This window comes from Amblyraja radiata, unplaced genomic scaffold (genome assembly GCF_010909765.2).
Source record: "Amblyraja radiata isolate CabotCenter1 unplaced genomic scaffold, sAmbRad1.1.pri scaffold_489_ctg1, whole genome shotgun sequence".
In the NCBI taxonomy this organism is placed as follows: Eukaryota; Metazoa; Chordata; class Chondrichthyes; order Rajiformes; family Rajidae; genus Amblyraja; species Amblyraja radiata.
In genome coordinates this window covers 10175-33052 of record NW_022630565.1, presented here as the reverse complement: position 1 = coordinate 33052, position 22878 = coordinate 10175, and the positions used below count along the sequence as shown (strand labels likewise).

The 22878-nt window shown below is 48.7% G+C and overlaps 1 protein-coding gene across 1 annotated transcript in view; it reads left to right on the top strand.

Annotated features, from left to right (window-relative positions):
- The window catches only part of megf8 (multiple EGF like domains 8), a 24133-nt gene extending 1552 nt beyond the window's left edge, over window positions 1–22581 (top strand). The window contains exons 4-10 of the mRNA XM_033016774.1: window positions 626–839; window positions 4938–5115; window positions 7557–7702; window positions 18150–18275; window positions 19810–19967; window positions 21509–21616; window positions 22411–22581. Coding sequence (XP_032872665.1) covers window positions 626–839; window positions 4938–5115; window positions 7557–7702; window positions 18150–18275; window positions 19810–19967; window positions 21509–21616; window positions 22411–22581 — 1101 coding nt within the window. The remainder of the gene's footprint in view (window positions 1–625; window positions 840–4937; window positions 5116–7556; window positions 7703–18149; window positions 18276–19809; window positions 19968–21508; window positions 21617–22410) is intronic.
- The last annotated feature ends 297 nt before the right edge of the window (window positions 22582–22878 follow it).

Below are 22878 nucleotides of genomic sequence, written 5' to 3'. Positions count from 1 at the left end.
GTTGAGGGTGGGGGTGTGGGTGAAGGTGGGTTGGGGGTGGGGGTGGGGCTTAGGGTGGGGGAGGTGGGGTGGGGGTAATGGGGGGGTGAGGTGAGGGTGGGGGACGGGTCTCTCTCTCTCTCTCTCTCTCTCTCACCCCCCTCTCTCTGCAGGCTGCCCGCCACTGTGAGCTGGAGTGGAGGGGGAGGGGGGGGGGTGGGGCTGTGAGTGTGGGTGTGGGTGGGGGTGGGGATGGGGACGGGTCTCTCTCTCTCTCTCTCACGCCCCTCTCTCTGCAGGCAGCCCGCCACTCCCACTGTGGTCTGGAGTGGAGGGGGGGGGGGGGTGGGGGTGGGGATGTGAGTGTGGGTGGGGTGAGGGTGGGGACGGGTCTCTCTCTCACGCCCCTCTCTCTGCAGGCTGCCCGCCACTGTGGTCTGGAGTGGAGGGGGAGGTGGAGGGGTGGGGATGTGAGTGTGGGTGGGGGTGAGGGTGGGGACGGGTCTCTCTCTCACGCCCCTCTCTCTGCAGGCTGCCCGCCACTGCCACTGTGGTCTGGAGTGCAGGGGTGGGGGTGGGGGTGTGGGTGGAGGTGAGGGATGGGGACGGGTCTCTCTCCCTCTCTCTCACCCCCCTCTCTCTGCAGGCTGCCCGCCACTCCCACTGTGGTCTGGAGTGGAGGGGGGGGATGTTGGTGATGGGGGGTGAGTTGAGGAACGGCTCACTGACCAGTGACGTGTGGGTGTACGAGCCCCTCGCTGACCAGTGGCGACGGCTGCAGCCTCTCAGCTCCCGCAACCCGCCCGGCCTGGCCTCACATGCAGCTGCACTGGTGGACGGCAGCCTGTACGTCTACGGAGGTGAGTATGAGTGTGAGCGGGGCATGGGCTGAGTGTGAGCGGGGATGGGCTGTATGAGCGGGGATGGGCTGAGTGTGAGCGGGGATGGGCTGAGTGAGCGGGGGGTGGGTTGAGTGTGAGCAGGGGGAGGGCTGAGTGTGAGTGGGGATGGGCTGTGTGAGCGGGGGAGGGCTGAGTGTGAGTGGGGATGGGCTGTGTGAGCGGGGGTGGGCTGAGTGTGAGTGGGGATGGGCTGTGTGAGCGGGGGTGGGCTGAGTGTGAGCAGGGGGAGGGCTGAGTGTGAGTGGGGATGGGCTGTATGAGTGTGAGCAGGGGATGGGCTGAGTGTGAGCGGGGGATGGGCTGAGTGAGCGGGGGGTGGGCTGTATGAGTGTGAGCAGGGGGTGGGCTGAGTGCGAGTGAGCGGGGGTGGGCTGAGTGTGAGCAGGTGGTGGGGTGAGTGTGAGCGGGGGTGGGCTGGGTGTGAGCTTGGGGTCCGAGGGTGAGCCGTAGTCGGTGTTAGTGTGAAGGTGAGTGTGAGCACTGGGCCGTTTGAGTGTGAGCAGGTTGGTCTGATGGTGATCAAAGTGTGAGCCTTGGTTGGTGTGAAGGTGAGTTTGAGCACTGGGGGTCTGAGTGTGAGTCGTGGTCGGTGTGAAGGTGAGCGTGAGCAAGGGGACGGTGAGCTTGGGATCCGAGTGTGATCAGTGTGTGCGAGTGTGAGCCCGTCGTCAGTGTTGGTGCAAAGATGAGTATGATCCCTGTGCAGCCCGAGTGTGAGTTGGGATACCGAGAGTGATCGGCGAGTGTGTCGTCATTGTGTGGGAGTGAAGGTGAGTGTGAGCAGGGAGGAGTGTGAGCATGGGGTCCGAGTGTGACCAGTGAGTGCAGGTGTGAGCCATGGTCAGTGTTAGTGTGAAGGTGTGTGTGAGCAATGTGTGGTCCAAGTGTGAGCAGTGGGGGCAGGGGAACAGTTGTGTGAGCGAAGGGGGACCAATATCCTGGCGGGGAAATTTGCAAAGGCCACTGGGGAGACTTTAAACTAGAATGGTTGGGGCGAGGGACTCAAATAGAGAAAGCTAGTAGACAGAATGGGAGGCAGGAAGCAGAAAAGGGAAGCACTCGGACACAAGAGGAGAGAGCAAAAAAAGGATATAAACAGAGAAGAAGAGACGGGGGGTTTCTTAAATGTGCATATTTTAATGCTAGGAGCATTGTAAGAAAGCTTAGAGTCTGGATAGACACCTGGAAGTATGATGTTGTGGCGATCAGTGAAACATGGTTGCAGGAGGGCTGTGATTGGAAACTAAATATTCCAGGATTTCGTTGCTTCAGGTGTGATAGAATTGGAGGGGCAAGAGGTGGAGGTGTTGCATTGCTAGTCAGGGAAGATATTACAGCAGTGCTTTGGCAGGATAGATTGGAGGGCTCATCTAGGGAGGCTATTTGGGTGGAACTGAGAAGTGGGAAAGGTGTAGCAACACTTATAGGGGTGTATTATAGACCGCCAAATGGGGAACGAGAATTGGAAGAGCAAATATGTAAGGAGATAGCAGATATTAGTAGTAAGCACAAGGTAGTGATTGTGGGAGATTTCAACTTTCCACACATAGACTGGGAAACACATTCTGTAAATGGGCTGGATGGTTTGGAGTTTGTAAAATGTGTGCAGGATAGTTTTTTGCAGCAATACATAGAGGTACCTACTAGAGGAGGGGCAGTGCTGGACCTCCTGTTAGGAAATGAGACGGGACAGGTGGCGGAGGTATGCGTTGGGGAGCACTTCGGGTCCAGTGATCACAATACCATTAGTTTCAATATAATTATGGAGAAGGTCAGAACTGGACCTAGGTTTGAGATTTTTGATTGGAGAAAGGCTAACTTTGATGAGATGCGAGATGATTTAAAAGGAGTGGACTGGGACATTTTGTTTTATGGGAAAGATGTAGAAGAGAAATGGTGGACATTTAAAGGGGAAACTTTAAGAGTACAGAATCTTTATGTTCCTGTTCGGTTGAAAGGAAACAGTAAAAATTGGAAAGAGCCCTGGTTTTCAAGGGAAATTGGACATCTTGTTCGGAAAAAGAGGGAGATCTACAATAATTATAGGCAGCATGAAGTAAATTAGGTGCTTGTGGAGTATAAGGAATGTAAAAAGAATCTTAAGAAAGAAATTAGAAAAGCTAAAAGAAGATATGAGGTTGCTTTGGCAAGTAAGGTGAAAGTAAATCCAAAGGGTTTCTACAGCTATATTAATAGCAAAAGGATAACGAGGGATAAAATTGGTCCATTGGAGAAACAGAGTGGGCAGCTATCTGCAGAGCCAAAAGAGATGGGGGAGATATTGAACAATTTCTTTTCTTCGGTATTCACCAAGGAGAAGGATATTGAATTATGTGAGGTAAGGGAAACGAGTAGAGTAGTTATGGATACTATGAGTTTCAAAGTAAAAGAAGTACTGACACTTTTGAAAAATATAAAAGTGGATAAGTCTCCAGGTCCTGACAGGATATTCCCTAGGACATTGAGGGAAGTTAGTGTAGAAATAGCCGGGGCTATGACAGAAATATTTCAAATGACATTAGAAACGGGAATAGTCCCCGAGGATTGGCGTACTGCGCATGTTGTTCCATTGTTTAAAAAGGGTTCTAAGAGTAAACCTAGCAATTATAGACCTGTTAGTTTGACTTCCGTGGTGGGCAAATTAATGGAAAAGATACTTAGAGATAATATATATAAGCATCTGGATAAACAGGCTCTGATTAGGAACAGTCAACATGGATTTGTGCCTGGAAGGTCATGTTTGACTAATCTTCTTGAATTTTTTGAAGAGGTTACTAGGGAAATTGACGAGGGTAAAGCAGTGGATGTTGTCTATATGGACTTTAGTAAGGCCTTTGACAAGGTTCCTCATGGAAGGTTGGTTAAGAAGGTTAATTCGGGGTATAATGCAGGAATAGCAAGATGGATTCAGCAGTGGCTGAATGGGAGAAGCCATAGGGTAATGGTGGATGGCTGTTTGTCGGGTTGGAGGCAGGTGACTAGTGGGGTGCCTCAGGGATCTGTGTTGGGTCCTTTGTTGTTTGTCATGTACATCAATGATCTGGATGAAGGGGTGGTAAATTGGATTAGTAAGTATGCAGATGATACCAAGATAGGGGGTGTTGTGGATAATGAAGAGGATTTCCAAAGTCTACAGAGTGATTTAGGCCATTTGGAAAAATGGGCTGAAAGATGGCAGATGGAGTTTAATGCTGATAAATGTGAGGTGTTACACCTTGGCAGGACAAATCAAAATAGGACGTACATGATAAATGGTAGGGAATTGAAGAATACAGTTGAACAGAGGGATCTGGGAATAACCGTGCATAGTTCCTTGAAGGTGGAATCTCATATAGATAGGGTGGTAAAGAAAGCTTTTGGTATGCTAGCCTTTATAAATCAGAGCATTGAATATAGAAGTTGGGATGTAATGTTAAAATTGTACAAGGCATTGGTGAGACCAAATCTGGAGTATGGTGTACAATTTTGGGCACCCAATTATAGGAAGGATGTCAACAAAATAGAGAGAGTACAGAGGAGATTTACTAGAATGTTGCCTGGGTTTCAACAACTAAGTTACAGAGATAGGTTGAATAAGTTAGGTCTTTATTCTCTGGAGCGCAGAAGGTTAAGGGGGGACTTGATAGAGGTCTTTAAAATGATGAGAGGGATAGACAGAGTTGACGTGATCAAGCTTTTCCCTTTGAGAATAGGGAAGATTCAAACAAGAGGACCTGACTTCAGAATTAAGGGACAGAAGTTTAGGGGTAACATGAGGGGGAACTTCTTTACTCAGAGAGTGGTAGCGGTGTGGAATGAGCTTCCAGTGGAAGTGGTGGCGGCAGGTTCGTTGGTATCATTTAAGAATAAATTGGATAGGCATATGGATGAGAAGGGAATGGAGGGTTATGGTATGAGTGCAGGCAGGTGGGACTAAGGGAAAAAAAATTGTTCGGCACGGACTTGTAGGGCCGAGATGGCCTGTTTCCGTGCTGTAATTGTTATATAGTTATATGGTTATATGGAAGGGGTGTGGTCTGAGTGTGAGCTGGGTCTCTCTCTGTCTCTCTCTCCCAGGGCGTACAGAGGAGGGCAGCTTCAGCGGGACAATGTTCCGCTTGGACCTGCAGCGTCTGGAGTGGGAGGAGGTTCTGCCCACTGGAGGCAAGAGCCCACCCGTGGCTGCCCACTCCATGGTCTTCCACCCCCAATCACGTACCCTGCTCATACACGGCGGGCACCGACTCTCCCCACGGTAAGTCTGTCTCCGCCCCTCTCTCTCTCTCTTCCCCCCCTCTCTCTCTCCCCCCCTCTCTCTCTCTCCCTCTCTCTCTCACCCTCTCCCCCCTCTCTCTCTCCCCCCTCTCACTCTCTCCCCCCCTTGCTCTCTCTCTCCGCCCCCTCGGCTTCTCCCCCCCTCCGCTCTCTTCCCCCCTCTCTCTCCCACCCCTCTCCTCTGCCCTCCTTCTCTCGCCTCACCTCCCCCTCTCCCCTCCTTCCCCCCCCTCTCTCTCTCCCCCCATCGCTCTCCCCCTCTGCTCTCCCCCCCCCACTATCTCTCTCACCTCTTCCTCCCCCCCACTCTCTCTCTCCCCCCTCTCTCTATCTCCCCCCCCACTCTCTCCCCCCCTCTCCCTCTCCCCCCCGCACACTCTCTCTCCCAGTGTCTCCGCCCACACTCTCTCCCCCACTCAGAAAACGTGCAAACGCTCCAGAGAAAACATTCAATATGTCCGGTCACGGTGGAGCAGTGGCATACCTGCCAACTCGTCCGATTTTATCGTATTTGTTCCGATTTTTGTTAAAAAGGGTGAAAAATCAGAAGAGTACGATTTTAAAATGAGGGGGAAAACAGCCAATCAACCGCTGTCTCCAAGGGGATTGCGACCAATCACCGACTAGCTTCCCTTAAAATTCCCGTCCAATCAGCCGCTGTCTCCAAGGGCATTGTGTCCAATCACATAATACGATGGTCACTCAGCAGCCAATCAGCCGCTGTCTCTAAGGGGATTGTGTCCAATCACCGGCCAGCTTCCCTTACTGAAGCAGAAGATGGCTGCAGCCAACACCTTTTACCTACAGTAGCACACAGTGCTGGGCAAAGAGACATTTTAGTTAACATCCTTTGTGAAGATTTTTTTAGCTGTATGAAGTCATTTATTTCATGAAATATTTACCTTTTGGGGGTTATGCCGAGGTGAGAGAGGGTGTGTGAGAGAGAGAGAGAGAGAGAGATTTGGAGTGGGAGAAAGAGATGGAGGGGAGGGGAAAGAAGGAGAGAGAGAGAGGGTGCAGTGGGAGAGGGTGAGGTGGAGGGGGAGGATGAGGGGTATGGGAGAGAGGAGGAGAGGGAGAGCTGGGGAGAGGGAAAGAGGGAGGGAGGGAGAGAGGGAGAGAGAAGGGGAGAGGCAAGGGGGAGTAAGAAGGGAATGAGATGGGGAGAGAGAGGGAGGGAGGGGGAGAGGGAGGGCGAGAGGGGTGGGAAGAGGGAGGGAGAGGGATAGATGGAGAGAGAAGGGGAGAGTGAGGGGGGAGAAAGAGGTAGAGGGGGAGATGGTGAGCGAGAGAGGGCGAGAGAGATGGGGAGAGAGAGAAGGAGGGTGAGAGAGGGAGAGAGAAGGAGGGTGAGAGAGAGAGAGAGAGAGAGAGAGAGAGAGAGAGAGAGAGAGAAGATAGATTAGATAGATAGATCTTGGGGAAACATTAAGAGGCTGGAATATATATATATATATATATATATATATATTCCAGCCTCATAATGTTTCCCCAGGCCATGGGGAAACGTTGCCAACAAATGACTTTCAATGATAAACTTCTGGACAAATGCAAGGAAGCAGCTATATCATATAATACACGATAAATTGTCTTGCAAATGCACACTAAACAAGTTATGCATTCTTGTAACATGGGTATGACCGCACATTAAAAATAAAAACAATTTCAACAAAATAGTACAGCGTAAAAATACTGATTTTCTCAGCAAAATACTGATTTTCAGGTGCTAGAATACTGAAATGCTCTGACAAAACATGGCAGCTCTGAATATATCGCGATACCGGCAAACTACTAACAAAACCCTTTAAAATCCAGGAGATAAGGATCCCATTCTTTGCCGAGCTAAGGATCCCATTCCACAATCCTGGACCCCACTCAGAGTAAGAGTTTTCATTTTTAAATGTTAGTAGCGGTAGAGTAGCTGCCTTCCAGCGCCGGAGCTCCTGGGTTCCATCCTGACTCCGGGTGCTGCTTGTACGGAGTTTGTACGTTCTCCCCGTGACCTGCGTTGGTTTTCTCCGAAATCTTCTGCTTCCTCCCGCACTCCAAAAACGTGCAGGTCTGTAGGTTAATTGGCTTCTGTGTAATTGTAAATTGTCCCGAGTGTGTGTAGGATGGTGCTAGTGTCGCGGGGATCGCTGGTCGGTGCGGACTCGGTGGGCCGAAGGGCCTGTTTCTGCGCCGTATCTCTAAACTAAACTAAATGCCCACATCCATACACCGAGCACCCTCTGTGTGATGAGGTTGCCCCCCCAAACCTCCATCATCTGAGCCAGAGAAGGGCAGGGTCGTGAGAGGTGGGGAGGGCCGGGATGGATGCGATGGGCCGAATGGCCGGTGTCCCGGTGGCGGGAGCACTGTGCCGGCCTCCGCTGGGGTGAGTTTGAGTTTTAATTCACCGTCGATCTCTTTCTCCGGCAGCTTCAGTTACCGGACTAACAGCACGGACATCTTCCACGTGGACCGGCGTTACTGGAGCAGCCTGGCAGCACGCCCATCAGCCGCCGGCCCCCGTGAGAGGGCCTTCCACACCGCCACGCTGGTCGGCAACTACATGGTGGTGTACGGTGAGTGTCGGCACCGTGACGCTGCGCTCAGAGACCGCGGGCGCTGTCTGTGTGGAGTTTGCACGTTCTCCCCGTGACCTGCGTGGGTTTCTCCGGGTGCTTCGGTTTCCTCCCACACTCCAAAGACGTGCAGGTTTGCAGGTTAATTAGCTTTGGTGTAAAGATTGTAAATTGTCCCCTAGTGCGTGTTCGGTAGTGTTAATGTGTGGGATTCGCGGGTCGGCACGGACTCGGTGGGCCGAAGGGCCTGCATCTCTACAATGAAACTGGCAGAGAGAGAGAACCAGGGGGGGGGGGAGGGGAGGCAGGATCAAGGGGGGGGATAGAGGAGGAGGGGTAAGGGGCAGTGAGGGGGAGAGGAATAAGGGGCAGTGGGAGGGGAGAGGGGGAGAGGAATAAGGGGCAGTGGGAGGAGGAGAGGGGGAGGGATAAGGGGCAGTGGTGGGGTAGAGCGGATCAAGAGGGGGAGAGGCAGCGGGGGGGTCATGGGGGAGGGGCAGCGGGAGTCTCCATCAAGGGGGGTGGAGAGAGGGACAGGGGGTGGGTTGGGGGAGTGATCTGCCGGTGGTGTGGAGGGGGGATTGTCGGGACTGCCAGCAGAGGTGGGGGTGAAGTTTTGGGGTACATCTTACTCTATACACTGCCTGATGTCGTGCGGGGTGCGGGGGGGGGGGGGGGGGTGAGGTTTCGGGGGTAGATGTCCTCTTTGACTGCCCGCTGTAAGATTAGGGTGAGGGGTGAAGTTTCAGTGAGTTGAGTTTATTGTCACATGTACCAAGGTACAGTGAAAAGCCTTTGTTGTGTGCAAAGCAGTCAGCAGAAAGACTATACATGATTACAGTCGAGCCATCTACAGTGTACAGATACATGATAAACATAGAAACATAGAAATTAGGTGCAGGAGTAGGCCATTCGGCCCTTCGAGCCTGCACCGCCATTCAATATGATCATGGCTGATCATCCAACTCAGTATCCCGTACCTGCCTTCTCTCCATACCCCCTGATCCCCTTAGCCACAAGGGCCACATCTAACTCCCTCTTAAATATAGCCAATGAACTGGCCTCGACTACCCTCTGTGGCAGAGAGTTCCAGAGATTCACCACTCTCTGTGTGAAAAAAGTTCTTCTCATCTCGGTTTTAAAGGATTTCCCCCTTATCCTTAAGCTGTGACCCCTTGTCCTGGACTTCCCCAACATCGGGAGCAATCTTCCTGCATCTAGCCTGTCCAACCCCTTAAGAATTTTGTAAGTTTCTATAAGATCCCCTCTCAATCTCCTAAATTCTAGAGAGTATAAACCAAGTCTATCCAGTCTTTCTTCATAAGACAGTCCTGACATCCCAGGAATCAGTCTGGTGAACCTTCTCTGCACTCCCTCTATGGCAATAATGTCCTTCCTCAGATTTGGAGACCAAAACTGTACGCAATACTCCAGGTGTGGTCTCACCAAGACCCTGTACAACTGCAGTAGAACCTCCCTGCTCCTATACTCAAATCCTTTTGCTATGAAAGCTAACATCCCATATAAAGGGAATCTTTCTTTTAAAATCATTTTATTTGGTTTTTTTCAAAAGCAAAAACAAAACAACAGAAAAGTAATGATAAATGTATCAATGATATTGATACATAGTGATCAGGATTACATTAATAACAGGTATAAGCTAAATATGAGACCAGTGTCTAAATACACATTGAATATAGACATCCCGGTCTCGATGTAAATGTAGTTAAGTGTTTAAAAGAGAACTTATATGTATAAAAACAAAGAGAGAAAAAGAAGAAAAAAAGAGTAAAAACAACAAAACTAAACCCCCACTAAACTAAAGAGAAAAAAAAAGCAAAAACAGAATCTGGGCTGCAAAGAATTTCAACATTTGAAGTTCCTGTTTGTCGTCAAGTCCGTTCCACTGTATAAACACAGACACATAGAAAATAGGTGCAAGAATAGGCCATTCGGCCCTTCGAGCCTGCACCGCCATTCAATATGATCATGGCTGATCATCCAACTCAGTATCCTGTACCTGCCTTCTCTCCATACCCCTTGATCCCTTTAGCCACAAGGGCCACATCTAACTCCCTCTTAAATATAGACAACGAACTGTGGCCTCAACTACCTTCTGTGGCAGAGAATTCCACAGATTTACCACTCTCTGTGTGAAAAATGTTTTCCTCATCTCGGTCCTAAAAGATTTCCCCCTTATCCTTAAACTGTGACCCCTTGTTCTGGACTTCCCCAACATCGGGAACAATCTTCCTGCATCTAACCTGTCCAACCCCTTAAGGATTTTGTAAGTTTCTATAAGATCCCCCCTCAATCTTCTAAATTCTAGCGAGTACAAGCCGAGTCTATCCAGTCTTTCTTCATATGAAAGTCCTGACATCCCAGGAATCAGTCTGGAGAAAGGTAAAATAATTATTATAACGGTTGGAAAGGGGACAATTTATGTCATGTGAAAATGTTGAATAAAACTTCCCCAAGTCCTATCAAATTTAACCAAGGGTTCAACAATGTCACTCCTATTTTTTTCTAAATTTAAACATGACATCGTTTCAGAGTACCGATGGAGTGTGGTCGGAGGATTAGAGTCTTTCCATTTAAATAAAATAGATCTTCTGGCAATTAGAGTATATCTGAGTATAGAAGCTGGGATGTAATGTTAAAATTGTACAAGGCATTGGTGAGACCAATTCTGGAGTATGGTGTACAATTTTGGTCGCCCAATTATGGGAAGGATGACAACAAAATAGAGAGAGTACAGAGGAGATTTACTAGAATGTTGCCTGGGTTTCAACAACTAAGTTACAGAGATAGGTTGACTAAGTTAGATCTTTATTCTCTGGAGCGCAGAAGGTTAAGGGGGGACTTGATAGAGGTCTTTAAAATGATGAGAGGGATAGACCGAGTTGATGTGATCAAGCTTTTCCCTTTGAGAATAGGGAAGATTCAAACAAGAGGACATGACTTCAGAATTAAGGGACAGAAGTTTAAGGGTAACATGAGGGGGAACTTCTTTACTCAGAGAGTGGTAGCTGTGTGGAATGAGCTTCCAGTGGAAGTGGTGGCGGCAGGTTCGTTGGTATCATTTAAAAATAAATTGGATAGGCATATGGATGAGAAGGGAATGGAGGGTTATGGTATGAGTGCAGGCAGGTGGGACTAAGGGAAAAAAGTTGTTCGGCACGGACTTGTAGGGCCGAGATGGCTTGTTTCCGTGCTGTAATTGTTATATGGTTATATGGTTAATGTAGTAAAAGCAACAACCGATGGGCGGAAAGGGACAGATGAGTAGAATCTAACATTGGTAGCCCAAAACTTGCAGTAATAGGATGAGGTTGTAAATCAATACCTAAGACTACAGAAATAGTACAACATTTTCTTTCCAATATTTTTCCAAATGTGGGCAGGACCAAAACATATAGATCAGTGAGGCCACTTCAGAGTTACATCTGTCACAAGTAGGATTTACATGACCATATAAACGAGCTAACTTATCTTTTGACATATGAGCTCTGTGAACCATCTTGAATTGTATCAGAGCGTGTCTTGCACACATTGAGGAAGTATTAACTAATTGAAGAATCCTCTCCCATTTCTCTATAGGTAGAGACATTTGGAGTTCTGTTTCCCAGTCATTCTTAATTTTATCAAATGTATCTTTTTTTATTTTCAAAATCAACTCATAAACAGTCGTTATTGCCTTTCTGATAAGGGTTCAACTATGAAATGTTTTCCAAGATATCGGTTTGATGTGGTAACGGAAAAAAAGGGTAGAGAAGCCCTCAAAAAATGTCTAATTTGTAAATATCTAAAGAAATGTGAGTTAGGTAGATTATGTTTATTGGAGAGTCGTTCAAAAGACATAAAACAACCATCCGAAAACAAAGCATGAGAAGCTGCTAATCCCTTCCTCTTCCATAACAGAAAGGCTTGATCAGTGCTAGAAGGTTGGAAGAAAAAAATAGATAAAATAGGACTCGATAAGATAAAACCATTCAATCCAAAAAACTTGCGAAATTGAAACCATATTCGAAGTGTATGTCTTATTATTGGGGTAGTCGTATATTTATTCAATCTCGTAATTGTAAAAGGTAACGAGGCCCCTAGAATAGAATCCAATGATAGCCCTTGCATACAATCACGTTCAAGATTTACCCATCCTGGACATTGGAATCTTCTAAATCTTTTGTCCAAAATGTTAGATAGCGGGCATTAACTGCCCTATAGTAAAATCTAAGGTTCGGCAGTGCCAAACCACCATCTTTTCTTGATTTCTGTAAGTATTTTTTACTTATTCTGGAATTTTTATTCTGCCATATATATATAAGGAAATTTTGGAGTCAATAATATCAAAGAAAGATTTAGGAATAAAAATTGGTATCGTCTGAAATAAATATAAAAATTTAGGTAAGATTTAGGTAGCATTGATTCGGCCTATTAGAGATAAGGACATTGGTGACCATTTAGTGAACTGTTGTTTGATATGGTCCATTAAAAGCATAAAATTGGCTTTAAATAGATCCTTGTGTTTCTTGGTAATCTTAATGCCTCAATAAGTAAAACATTCGGTAGTCAATCTAAATGGAAACTCAATAATTTGAAACTAGATTGTTTAATGGAAAGAGCTCACTCTTACTAAGATTTAGTTTATAACCAGAAAAACTACTAAATTGATTAAGTAGAGCTACTATTGCCGGAATAGATTTCTCAGAGTTAGAGATGATTAATAACAGATAATCTGCATGAAGAGATAGCTTATATGTCTTATTCCCGCGGACAATACAGAAATGTTAGGGGATTCCCTAATAGCGGTCGGTGGCTGAAAGGTTCCAAAGCAATATCAAATAGTAAAGGACTTAAGGGACAGCCCTGTCTAGTACCTCGAAAGAGCCTGAAAAAAAGGGGATCTCTGATTATTAGTAAGTACAGAAGCCTGAGGTATATGATATATCAGCTTGATCCAAGAAATAAATTTTGGACCAATCTTAAATTTTTCAAATGTATTGAATAAGTATTCCCATCCTACTCTATCAAACGCCTTCTCAGCATCAAGTGAAATGACACATTCTGAAGTTTTATTTGACGCTGTATATACGATATTCATTAATCTCCTAACGTTAAAGTATGAGTGACGATTTTTAATAAAACCTGTCTGATCTTCAGAAATAATTTGCGGTTAAATATTTTCCAATCTCATAGCTAATATTTTGGATAGAATTTTGAAATCTACATTTAATAGTGATATAGGTCTATATGATGTCACTTCTATAGGATCTTTGTCTTTTTTAAGAATGAAAGAAATAGATGCTTCATAAATGGATTGTGGTAATCTATTCATTAAAAGGGCTTCTTTAAAAACCTTGCATAGCCAGGGAGACAGTAAACTTGAGAAATACATTTAAAATTCCACTGTAAACCCATCTAAACCAGGAGCTTTACTAGAATTCATCGAAAGGATTGCTTTCTGTATTTCTCCTTCTGTGACAACAGACTCATTATGTGGTAAATTTGGCAAGTTCAGTTTCTTTAAAAACTCCTGCATTATATTGGAATCAGTAGGAAATTCTGATTGGTATAGGGAGGTATAGATTTCCTGAAAGGATTTATTAGTTTCATCATGGTCTACAATCAATGTACTCACTTTAATAATCTGACGTTTGGCTGACATAGCTTTCAACTGATTGGCAAGTAATTTGCCAGATTTTTCGCCATGTATATAAAATTGACTTTTGGTTTTAAGTAGCTGATTCTCGATCGGTGATATTAATAACTAATCATGTCTCAATTGAAGTTCAATTCTATTCTTATAGAGTTCTAGACTGGGAGCTTTTGAATATATTTTATCAATTTCTTTATATTTATTATAGAAACATAGAAACATAGAAATTAGGTGCAGGAGTAGGCCATTCGGCCCTTCGAGCCTGCACCGCCATTCAATATGATCATGGCTGATCATCCAACTCAGTATCCCGTACCTGCCTTCTCTCCATACCCTCTGATCCCCTTAGCCACAAGGGCCACATCTAACTCCCTCTTAAATATAGCCAATGAACTGGCCTCGACTACCCTCTGTGGCAGAGAGTTCCAGAGATTCACCACTCTCTGTGTGAAAAAAGTTCTTCTCATCTCGGTTTTAAAGGATTTCCCCCTTATCCTTAAGCTGTGACCCCTTGTCCTGGACTTCCCCAACATCGGGAGCAATCTTCCTGCATCTAGCCTGTCCAACCCCTTAAGAATTTTATAAGTTTCTATAAGATCCCCTCTCAATCTCCTAAATTCTAGAGAGTATAAACCAAGTCTATCCAGTCTTTCTTCATAAGACAGTCCTGACATCCCAGGAATCAGTCTGGTGAACCTTCTCTGCACTCCCTCTATGGCAATAATGTCCTTCCTCAGATTTGGAGACCAAAACTGTACGCAATACTCCAGGTGTGGTCTCACCAAGACCCTGTACAACTGCAGTAGAACCTCCCTGCTCCTATACTCAAATCCTTTTGCTATGAAAGCTAACATACCATTTGCTTTCTTCACTGCCTGCTGCACCTGCATGCCTCATTTCGAGTTTGTTTTTTTTAATCCCGCGGAGTATGAAATAATTTGTCCATGAATATATGCCTTAAAAGCATCCCAGACTACACCATTGGATATTTCTTCAGTAGAATTTGTTAAGAAGGAAAAAGCAATCTGATCTTTAATAAAATTAACAAAATTTAGATCGCCATTAAATCATTAAATCGCCATTGTTTAGCACTAAACTTGAAATCAGGTAGTTTGATTGATACTTTCAATGGTGCATGATCACAAATAGCAATTGCATCATACTCACATGCAGTGACCGATGAAACTAGCCGAGAATCTATTATAAAGTAGTCAATCCTAGATAAACATGAGAGAAAAAAGAAAATTCTTTGTCATTTGGGTGTAAGAATCTCCAGACTTCTAATATTCCAGTCAAGTAAAAAAGAATTGATAAAACTAGCTGATTTATTTGGAAGCACATGATCAGATGCAGATCTGTCCATCGAGGGGCTCAAACAGCAGTTAAAATCTCCACCTACTATTAAAAGATGTTCATTTAAATTAGGAAAGGATACGATTAACTGTTAAAAAAACCTCAGGGTAATCAATATTTGGTGCATAAACATTCACCATAACTTTTTGGTTATGAAGAACAGCAGTAATTACCAAAAATCTACCATATGGATCAGAAATTGTTTCATAATGAACAAATGAAATTGAGGCGTCAATAAAAATAGAGACTCCTTTCACTTTCGCCTGTGAATTTGAATGAAACTGATGTCCTCTCCAAAACTTGAAGAATCGTTGATTGTCGTCTTGCCTTGCATGAGTTTCCTGAACAAAGATAACCTGAGCATTTAGTCTTCGAAGAACTTTAAACAATTTTTTCCTCTTAATGGGATGGTTCAAGCCATTCACATTCCATGAAAGGAAGTTAATAACTTTATCCATATTGTTTGTAAAACCCATGTGGAGTGTGAAGGGTTAATTTCTTAAAGCATAGCAGTTCATGATACTGGAAGGAGAAAAATCTAAGGCGGAGACAGAAGTGAGGACATTTCAGACATTTTTATAGTTCAAATTCTGCCCAGATTGAAGAAACTAAGCTATAAGCGAAAGACCTCCACAAGAGCTACTACATATTATTGATCCAAGGTCAAAATATGAAAAACAAGAATTGCTTCACTTTGTTTATCTAAAGACGGGGAAAAAAAATCCCTTCGATTTTAAAAATAGAAAAGCTAACAAAGAAAATCTTGAAAATTAATATATAATACCATTACATTAATTTAACAGTATCTTAGAAAAGGTAAAAGTTGTTGTTTGATACCATCACACTAAAATTCTAAAAAGTAAATTAAAGAACAACTCATCCATTCATAATAATTTACAAAACGATATATTGTCAAAATAGGAACAGTAAATCTCCAATTGTAAGTTAATCAGCTATCAGTAGCTCCTGGTCGCGGCTTCACCCCCATAAGCCTCCAGAAAGCTGGAAGCGTCTTGAGGATTGCTAAAAAATCGGTTGTTGCCATTAAAGAGTCGTATACGCAGTCTAGCTGGATAAAGTAAGGCAGGGCGCAACTTTTTCTTAAACAACTCAGACATTACATTATGGAAAGACTTTCTCAATTCCAAAAGCTCATGGCTGTAATCAGGAACAAACCAAAACTTGCATCCTTCATATTCAACCATGCTCAACTGATTTGCTGCCTGGAGGATATTCTCCTTCATCTGCAAGAAGTGAAACGGAACGATCAAATGTCTCGGTTTATCTTGGGGACCAGATTTCTTCCCGATCCTGTGTGCGTTCTCCAAAATTGGAATATTTTCACGGTGCTCGATGTTGAAAGTCTCCATTATCATTTAGAAGCATATTTTCTGTTTTCCAGATCCATATTTTTAATCTTGTATTGCTGGAGTGCCCGAGTATTTTCATTCATTTTCCATTCCAGTTTTTCAATCTTCAAATCTCTTTCCTGGCCTAAGGTTCGCAAGTTATCAATTTGTTCCTTCTGTTCACGACATTCATCTTGTAACATAATCCGCTTGTCTTCAACATCCTTCAATTTGCTCAAAATTCCTTTCACCATTTCTTCAAAACTCCAAAATCTTGTTTTCATTTAACTTTTCACTAGGAGAATCTTTCAGGTAATAATAATAATAATAATAATGGATGGGATTTATATAGCGCCTTTCTAATACTCAAGGCGCTTTACATCGCATTATTCATTCACTCCTCAGTCCCACTCGGTGGTGGTAAGCTACTTCTGTAGCCACAGCTGCCCTGGGGCAGACTGACGGAAGCGTGGCTGCCAATCTGCGCCTACGGCCCCTCCGACCACCACCAATCACTCACACACATTCACACACATTCACACACAGGCAAAGGTGGGTGAAGTGTCTTGCCCAAGGACACAACGACAGTATGCACTCCAAGCGGGATTCAAACCGGCTACCTTCCGGTTGCCACCCGAACACTTATTGTGCCATCTGTCGTCCTGAGGTAAAGGGAATCTTATTGAAACATATAAGATTATTAAGGGTTCGGACACGCTAGAGGCAGGAAACGTGTTCACGATGTTGGGGGAGTCCAGAACCAGGGGCCACAGTTTAAGAATAAGGGGTAAGCCATTTAGAACACAGATGAGGAAACACATTTTCTCACAGAGAGTGGTGAGTCTGTGGAATTCTCTGCCTCAAGAGGGCGGTGGAGGCCGGTTCTCAGGATGCTTTCAAGAGAGAGAGCTAATAATAATAATAATAATAAATTTTATTTATTGGGCGCCTTTCAGACATCTCAAGGACACCTTACATAGATTAACAGGAATATAAACATATAATCAGAATAAAATAAATAATAAAGACATCACAGAAACACAAATTAAAAACAGAATTCAGTCCAAAAACAAAAAATCAAAAACACAATGTGAGCTAGATAGGGCTCTTAAAAATAGCGGAGTCGGGTGATATGGGGAGAAAGCAGGAACGGGGTACTGATTGGGGATGATCAGCCATGATCACATTGAATGGCGGTGCTGGCTCGAAGGGCCGAATGGCCTACTCGTGCAACTATCATCTATAAGGGAATAACGTTTAGTGCAAGGTAAACCCAGCAAAGTCCGATCAAGGATAGTGCGAGTATTTAAGAAAGTACTGCAGATGCTGGTAAGGTCGAAGGTAGACACAAAATGCTGGAGTAACCCAGCGGGTGAGGCAGCATCTATGGAGAGAAGGAATAGGTGACGTTTCGAGTCGAGACCCTTCTTCAGAGTCTGAGGGTCACCAATGAGGTAGATAGTAGTTCAGGACCGCTCTCTGGTTGTGGTGGGATGGTTCAGTTGCCTGATAACAGCCGGGAAGAAACTGTCCCTGAATCTGGAGGTGTTTGTGCGTTTTCACACTTCTGTACCTCTTGCCCGATGGGAGACGGGGAGAAGAGGGAGTGGCCGGGGTGAGACTGGTCCTTGATTGTGCTGCTGGCCTTGCCGAGGCAGCGTGAGGTGTAGATGGAGTCGATGAAAGGGAGGTTGGTTCGTGTGTGATGGTCTGTGCTGCTGGCCTTGCCGAGGCAGCGTGAGGTGAAGATGGAGTCGATGGAAGGGAGGTTGGTTCGTGTGTGATGGTCTGGGCTGCTGGCCTTGCCGAGGCAGCGTGAGGTGTAGATGGAGTCGATGGAAGGGAGGTTGGTTTGTGCGAGGGTCTGGGCTACTGGCCTTGCCGAGGCAGCGTGAGGTGTAGATGGAGTCGATGGAAGGGAGGTTGGTTTGTGCGAGGGTCTGGGCTGCATCCACAATTTGCTGCGATTACTTGCGGTGTTGGAGGGAGCTGGGATGCTTCTTCCAGCGCATCAGTAGTTGATGAGTTTGGGGGGGGGGGGGGGGGGGGGTATGTGTGTATTTAACTCTGCCCACTCTGTCCATCACAGGGGGTAACGTCCACATACACTACCAGGAGGAGAAGTGCTACGATGATCGCATATTCTTCTACCACCTGGGCTGCCACCAATGGGTCTCTGGCCAGGAGCTGGGACTCCTCATCAACAGTGCCGATGGTAATTGTTGTCGCCGCAGAGTCGCTGCCTCACGGCGCCGGAGACCCGAGTTCCATCCCCACCACGGGCGCTGTCTGTACGGGGTTTGCATGTTCTCCCCGTGACCTGCGTGGGTTTTCTCCGGGTGCTCCGGTTTCCTCCCACACTCCAAAGACGTGCGTGTGTGCAGGTTAAATGTAAATTGTCCCTGGTGTGTGTAGGATAGTGTTAGTGTGCGGGGATCGCTGGTCGGCACGGACTCGGTGGGCCGAATGGCCTGTTTCCGTGTTGTATCTCTAAACTAAACTAAACACATCATAACCATTTGACGGCACATGCCCTCTAACCCATCCCCGTGCCCTCTAACCCATCCCCGTGCCCTCTAACCCATCCCCGTGCCCTCTAACCCATCCCACCGTGCCCTCTAACCCATCCCACCGTGCCCTCTAACCCATCCCCGTGCCCTCTAACCCATCCCACCGTGCCCTCTAACCCATCCCCGTGCCCTCTAACCCATCCCCGTGCCCTCTAACCCATCCCCGTGCCCTCTAACCCATCCCCGTGCCCTCTAACCCATCCCACCGTGCCCTCTAACCCATCCCCGTGCCCTCTAACCCATCCCCGTGCCCTCTAACCCATCCCACCGTGCCCTCTAACCCATCCCACCGTGCCCTCTAACCCATCCCCGTGCCCTCTAACCCATCCCACCGTGCCCTCTAACCCATCCCCGTGCCCTCTAACCCATCCCCGTGCCCTCTAACCCATCCCCGTGCCCTCTAACCCATCCCCGTGCCCTCTAACCCATCCCCGTGCCCTCTAACCCATCCCCGTGCCCTCTAACCCATCCCGTGCCCTCTACCCCCTCCCCGTGCCCTCTAACCCATCCCCGTGCCCTCTAACCCATCCCCGTGCCCTCTAACCCATCCCCGTGCCCTCTAACCCATCCCCGTGCCCTCTAACCCATCCCACCGTGCCCTCTAACCCCTCCCCCGTGCCCTCTAACCCATCCCCGTGCCCTCTAACCCATCCCCGTGCCCTCTAACCCATTCCCGTGCCCTCTAACCCATCCCCGTGCCCTCTAACCCACCCCACCGTGTCCTCTAACCCATCCCCGTGCCCTCTAACCCACCCCGTGCCCTCTAACCCATCGTGTGCCCTCTAACCCACCCCGTGCCCTCTAACCCACCCCGTGCCCTCTAACCCATCCCACCGTGCCCTCTAACCCATCCCACCGTGCCCTCTAACCCATCCCACCGTGCCCTCTAACCCATCCCACCGTGCCCTCTAACCCACCCCACCGTGCCCTCTAACCCATCCCACCGTGCCCTCTAACCCACCCCACCGTGCCCTCTAACCCACCCCACCGTGCCCTCTAACCCATCCCACCGTGCTCTCTAACCCATCCCACCGTGCCCTCTAACCCATCCCACCGTGCCCTCTAACCCATCCCACCGTGCCCTCTAACCCATCCCACCGTGCTCTCTAACCCATCCCACCGTGCCCTCTAACATATCCCACCGTGCCCTCTAACCCGTGCCTATGCCCTCTCCCCCAGGGCGCGAGGGCAGGTCTCGCCGCGGGCGTTACTCCCACGTGGCGGCGCTGATGAGAGGCAACGTCCTGCTGGTGGCCGGCGGCTTCAGCGGGCAAAGCCTGGGGGACCTGGTGGCCTATAAGCTGCCTGTCTTTGTCTCACATGTCATGGTGCAGAACGTGAGTACCACAACGCAGCCTCGCTTTCCCCCCACCCCGCTCCCCTCTCTCCCCTCTCTCCCCCTCTCCCCGCTCCTCTCTCCCCTTCCCCTCTCCCCGCTTCCCTCTCCCCGCTTCCCTCTCCCCGCTTCCCTCTCCCCGCTTCCCTCTCCCCGCTTCCCTCTCCCCGCTTGTGTCCCCTCTCTCCCCCTCTCTCCCCCTCTCTCCCCTCTCTCCCCCTCTCTCCCAACTCTTCCCTCCACTCCCCCTCGCCCCTCTTCGCCTTCCCCTCTCCCCTCTCTCCCCCTCTCTCTCCCCCTCTCTCTCCCCCTCCCTCTCTCCCCCTCTCTCCCCCTCCCTCTCTCCCCTCTCTCCCCTCTCCCCTCTCTCCCCTCCCCGCTCCCCTCTCCCCGCTCCTCTCTCCCCCTCCCTCTCCCCTCTCTCCCCCTCCCTCTCCCCTCTTTCACCCTCCCTTTCCACTCTCCCCCCCTCTCTCCCCCTCCCCCTCTCTCTCTCCCCTTCCCCTCTCTCCAGGCGGACTGAGCGGAGGTGTTAATTCCCGGGATGGCGGGACTGTCATATGCTGAGAGAATGGAGCAGCTGGGCTTGTACACTCTGGAGTTTAGAAGGATGAGAGGGCATCTCATTGAAACATATAAGATTGTTAAGGGCTTGGACACGCTAGAGGCAGGAAACATGTTCCCGATGTTGGGGGAGTCCAGAACCAGGGGCCACACAGTTTAAGAATAAGGAATAAGCCATTTAGAACGAAGATGAGGAAACACTTTTTCTCACAGAGAGTGGTGAGTCTGTGGAATTCTCTGCCTCAGAGAGCGGTGGAGGCAGGTTCTCCGGATGCTTTCAAGAGAGAGCTAGGTAGGGCTCTTAAAAATAGCGTAGTCGGGGGATATGGGGAGAAGGCAGGAACGGGGTACTGATTGGGGATGATCAGCCATGATCATATTGAATGGCGGTGCTGGCTCGAAGGGTTATGGTATGAGTGCAGGCAGGTGGGACTAAGGGAAAAAAGATGTTCGGCACGGACTTGTAGAGCCGAGATGGCCTGTTTCCGTGCTGTAATTGTTATATGGTTATATGTTATATAAGTGCAGAGGGAGTGCATGTGGAGAGGATGTTTCCACTAGTGGGAGATTCCAGGACCAGAGGGCACGGCCTCAGAATTAAAGGATGTTCCTTTAGGAAGGAGATGAGGAGAAATTTATTTAGTCAGAGGGTGGTGAATCTGTGGGATTCTTTGCCACAGACGGCTGTGGAGGCCACAAGTCAGTGGATATATTTAAGGCAGAGATAGATAGATTGTTGATTAGTGCGGGTGTCGGGGGTTACGGGGAGAATGGGGTTAGGAGGGAGAGATAGATCAGCCGTGATTGAGTGGTGGGGGTGACTTGTGGGGCTGAATAACGTTGAGGGCAAGAGGTAAAATGCTTTCTGTGGTGCACCCGCAGAGATTGTGCCGTGGCCTGTGGCCAGGTCTGGGGGGGGGGGGGGGGGATGATGAGCTCCACCCTCACACCCGTGTCTACCCCTCTCACCCCCTGCAGGTTCATGTTGACTATTGCTCGCTGTACGGAGCCGAGGTTACCTGTAGCAAGGACCCCGAGTGTGTGTGGTGTCAGAGCCGTTGCCAGAGCTACCAGCCCCACAGCACGGTGAGGGGGGGGGGGAGGGGGAGGGGAGAGGGGTGAGGGAGGGGTGTGGTGGGAGGAGAGGGGATGGGGAGGGGTGTGGTGGGAGGAGAGGGGAGAGGGGTGGGGAGAGGGGGTGTGGTGGGAGGAGAGGGGAGAGGGGTGAGGGAGGGGTGTGTTGCGGGGAGAGTGGGTATGGGGGAGGTTGAGAGGAGGGGTGTGGTGGGAGGGCAGGGGGTGTGGGAGGTGGGGGGAGAGGGTGACGGGAAGGGTGTGGTGGGAGGAGAGGGGGATGGGGGAGGGGAGGGGGTGTGGGAGGTGGGGGGAGAGGGGTGAGGGAGGGGTGTGGTGCGGGGAGAGGGGGTGTGGTGGGGAGAGGGGGAGGGGAGGGGGTGTGGTGGGGAGAGGGGTGAGGGAGGGGAGAGGGGTGAGGGAGGGGAGAGGGGTGAGGGAGGGGAGAGGGGTGAGGGAGGGGTGTGGTGCGGGGAGAGGGGGTATGGGGGAGGTTGAGAGGAGGGGTGTGGTGGGAGGGGAGGGGGTGTGGGGGGAGAGGGTGACGGGAGGGGTGTGGTGAGAGGAGAGGGGATGGGGAGGGGGTGTGGTGGGAGGGGAAGGGGAGGAGGTGAGGGTTCTTGGGGGGGTGAGGGAGATGACAAGGTGTGGGGGTGGGGGGAGGGCGGGGGAGGGGTAGATTGGGAGGGGAAGGGATGGGAAACTGGGAGAGGGTGGGGGTGGGGGGGGGAGACGGTAAAGGGGGTAGAGCCGGTGAGGGAGGGTGGCAGCGGGCTTCACTGACGATGCCATCTTGTCTCCCCCAGTGCCCGCAGCGAGGGTGTCTGGGCCTTTCCGGCCTCCTCACCGACTGCCAATCGTGCCTGGTGTTCGGGCAGAGCCGTGGTTCACCGCCACACACCCCCGGTGCCCTGGGCTGGTGCGTGCAGACTGCCACCTGTCTACCTGTATCAGGTACGGGCCACCTCCCCATCTAAGGCTACTGGGGAGACTTTAGACTAGAACGGTTGGGGGGAGGGTCTCAAATTGGGAAAGCTAGCAATCAGTGTGTGAGGCAGGAGGCAGAGAATGGTAGCACTCTGACCCAACATGTAGGGGAGAGAGAAGAAAAAGACAATAAACAGAGAATAAGAGAGGGTGGGTTTCTTAAATGTGTATATTTTAATGCTAGGAGCATTGTAAGAAAGGTGGATGAACTTAGAGCCTGGATTGACACCTGGAAGTATGATGTTGTGGCGATCAGTGAAACATGGTTGCAGGAGGGCTGTGATTGG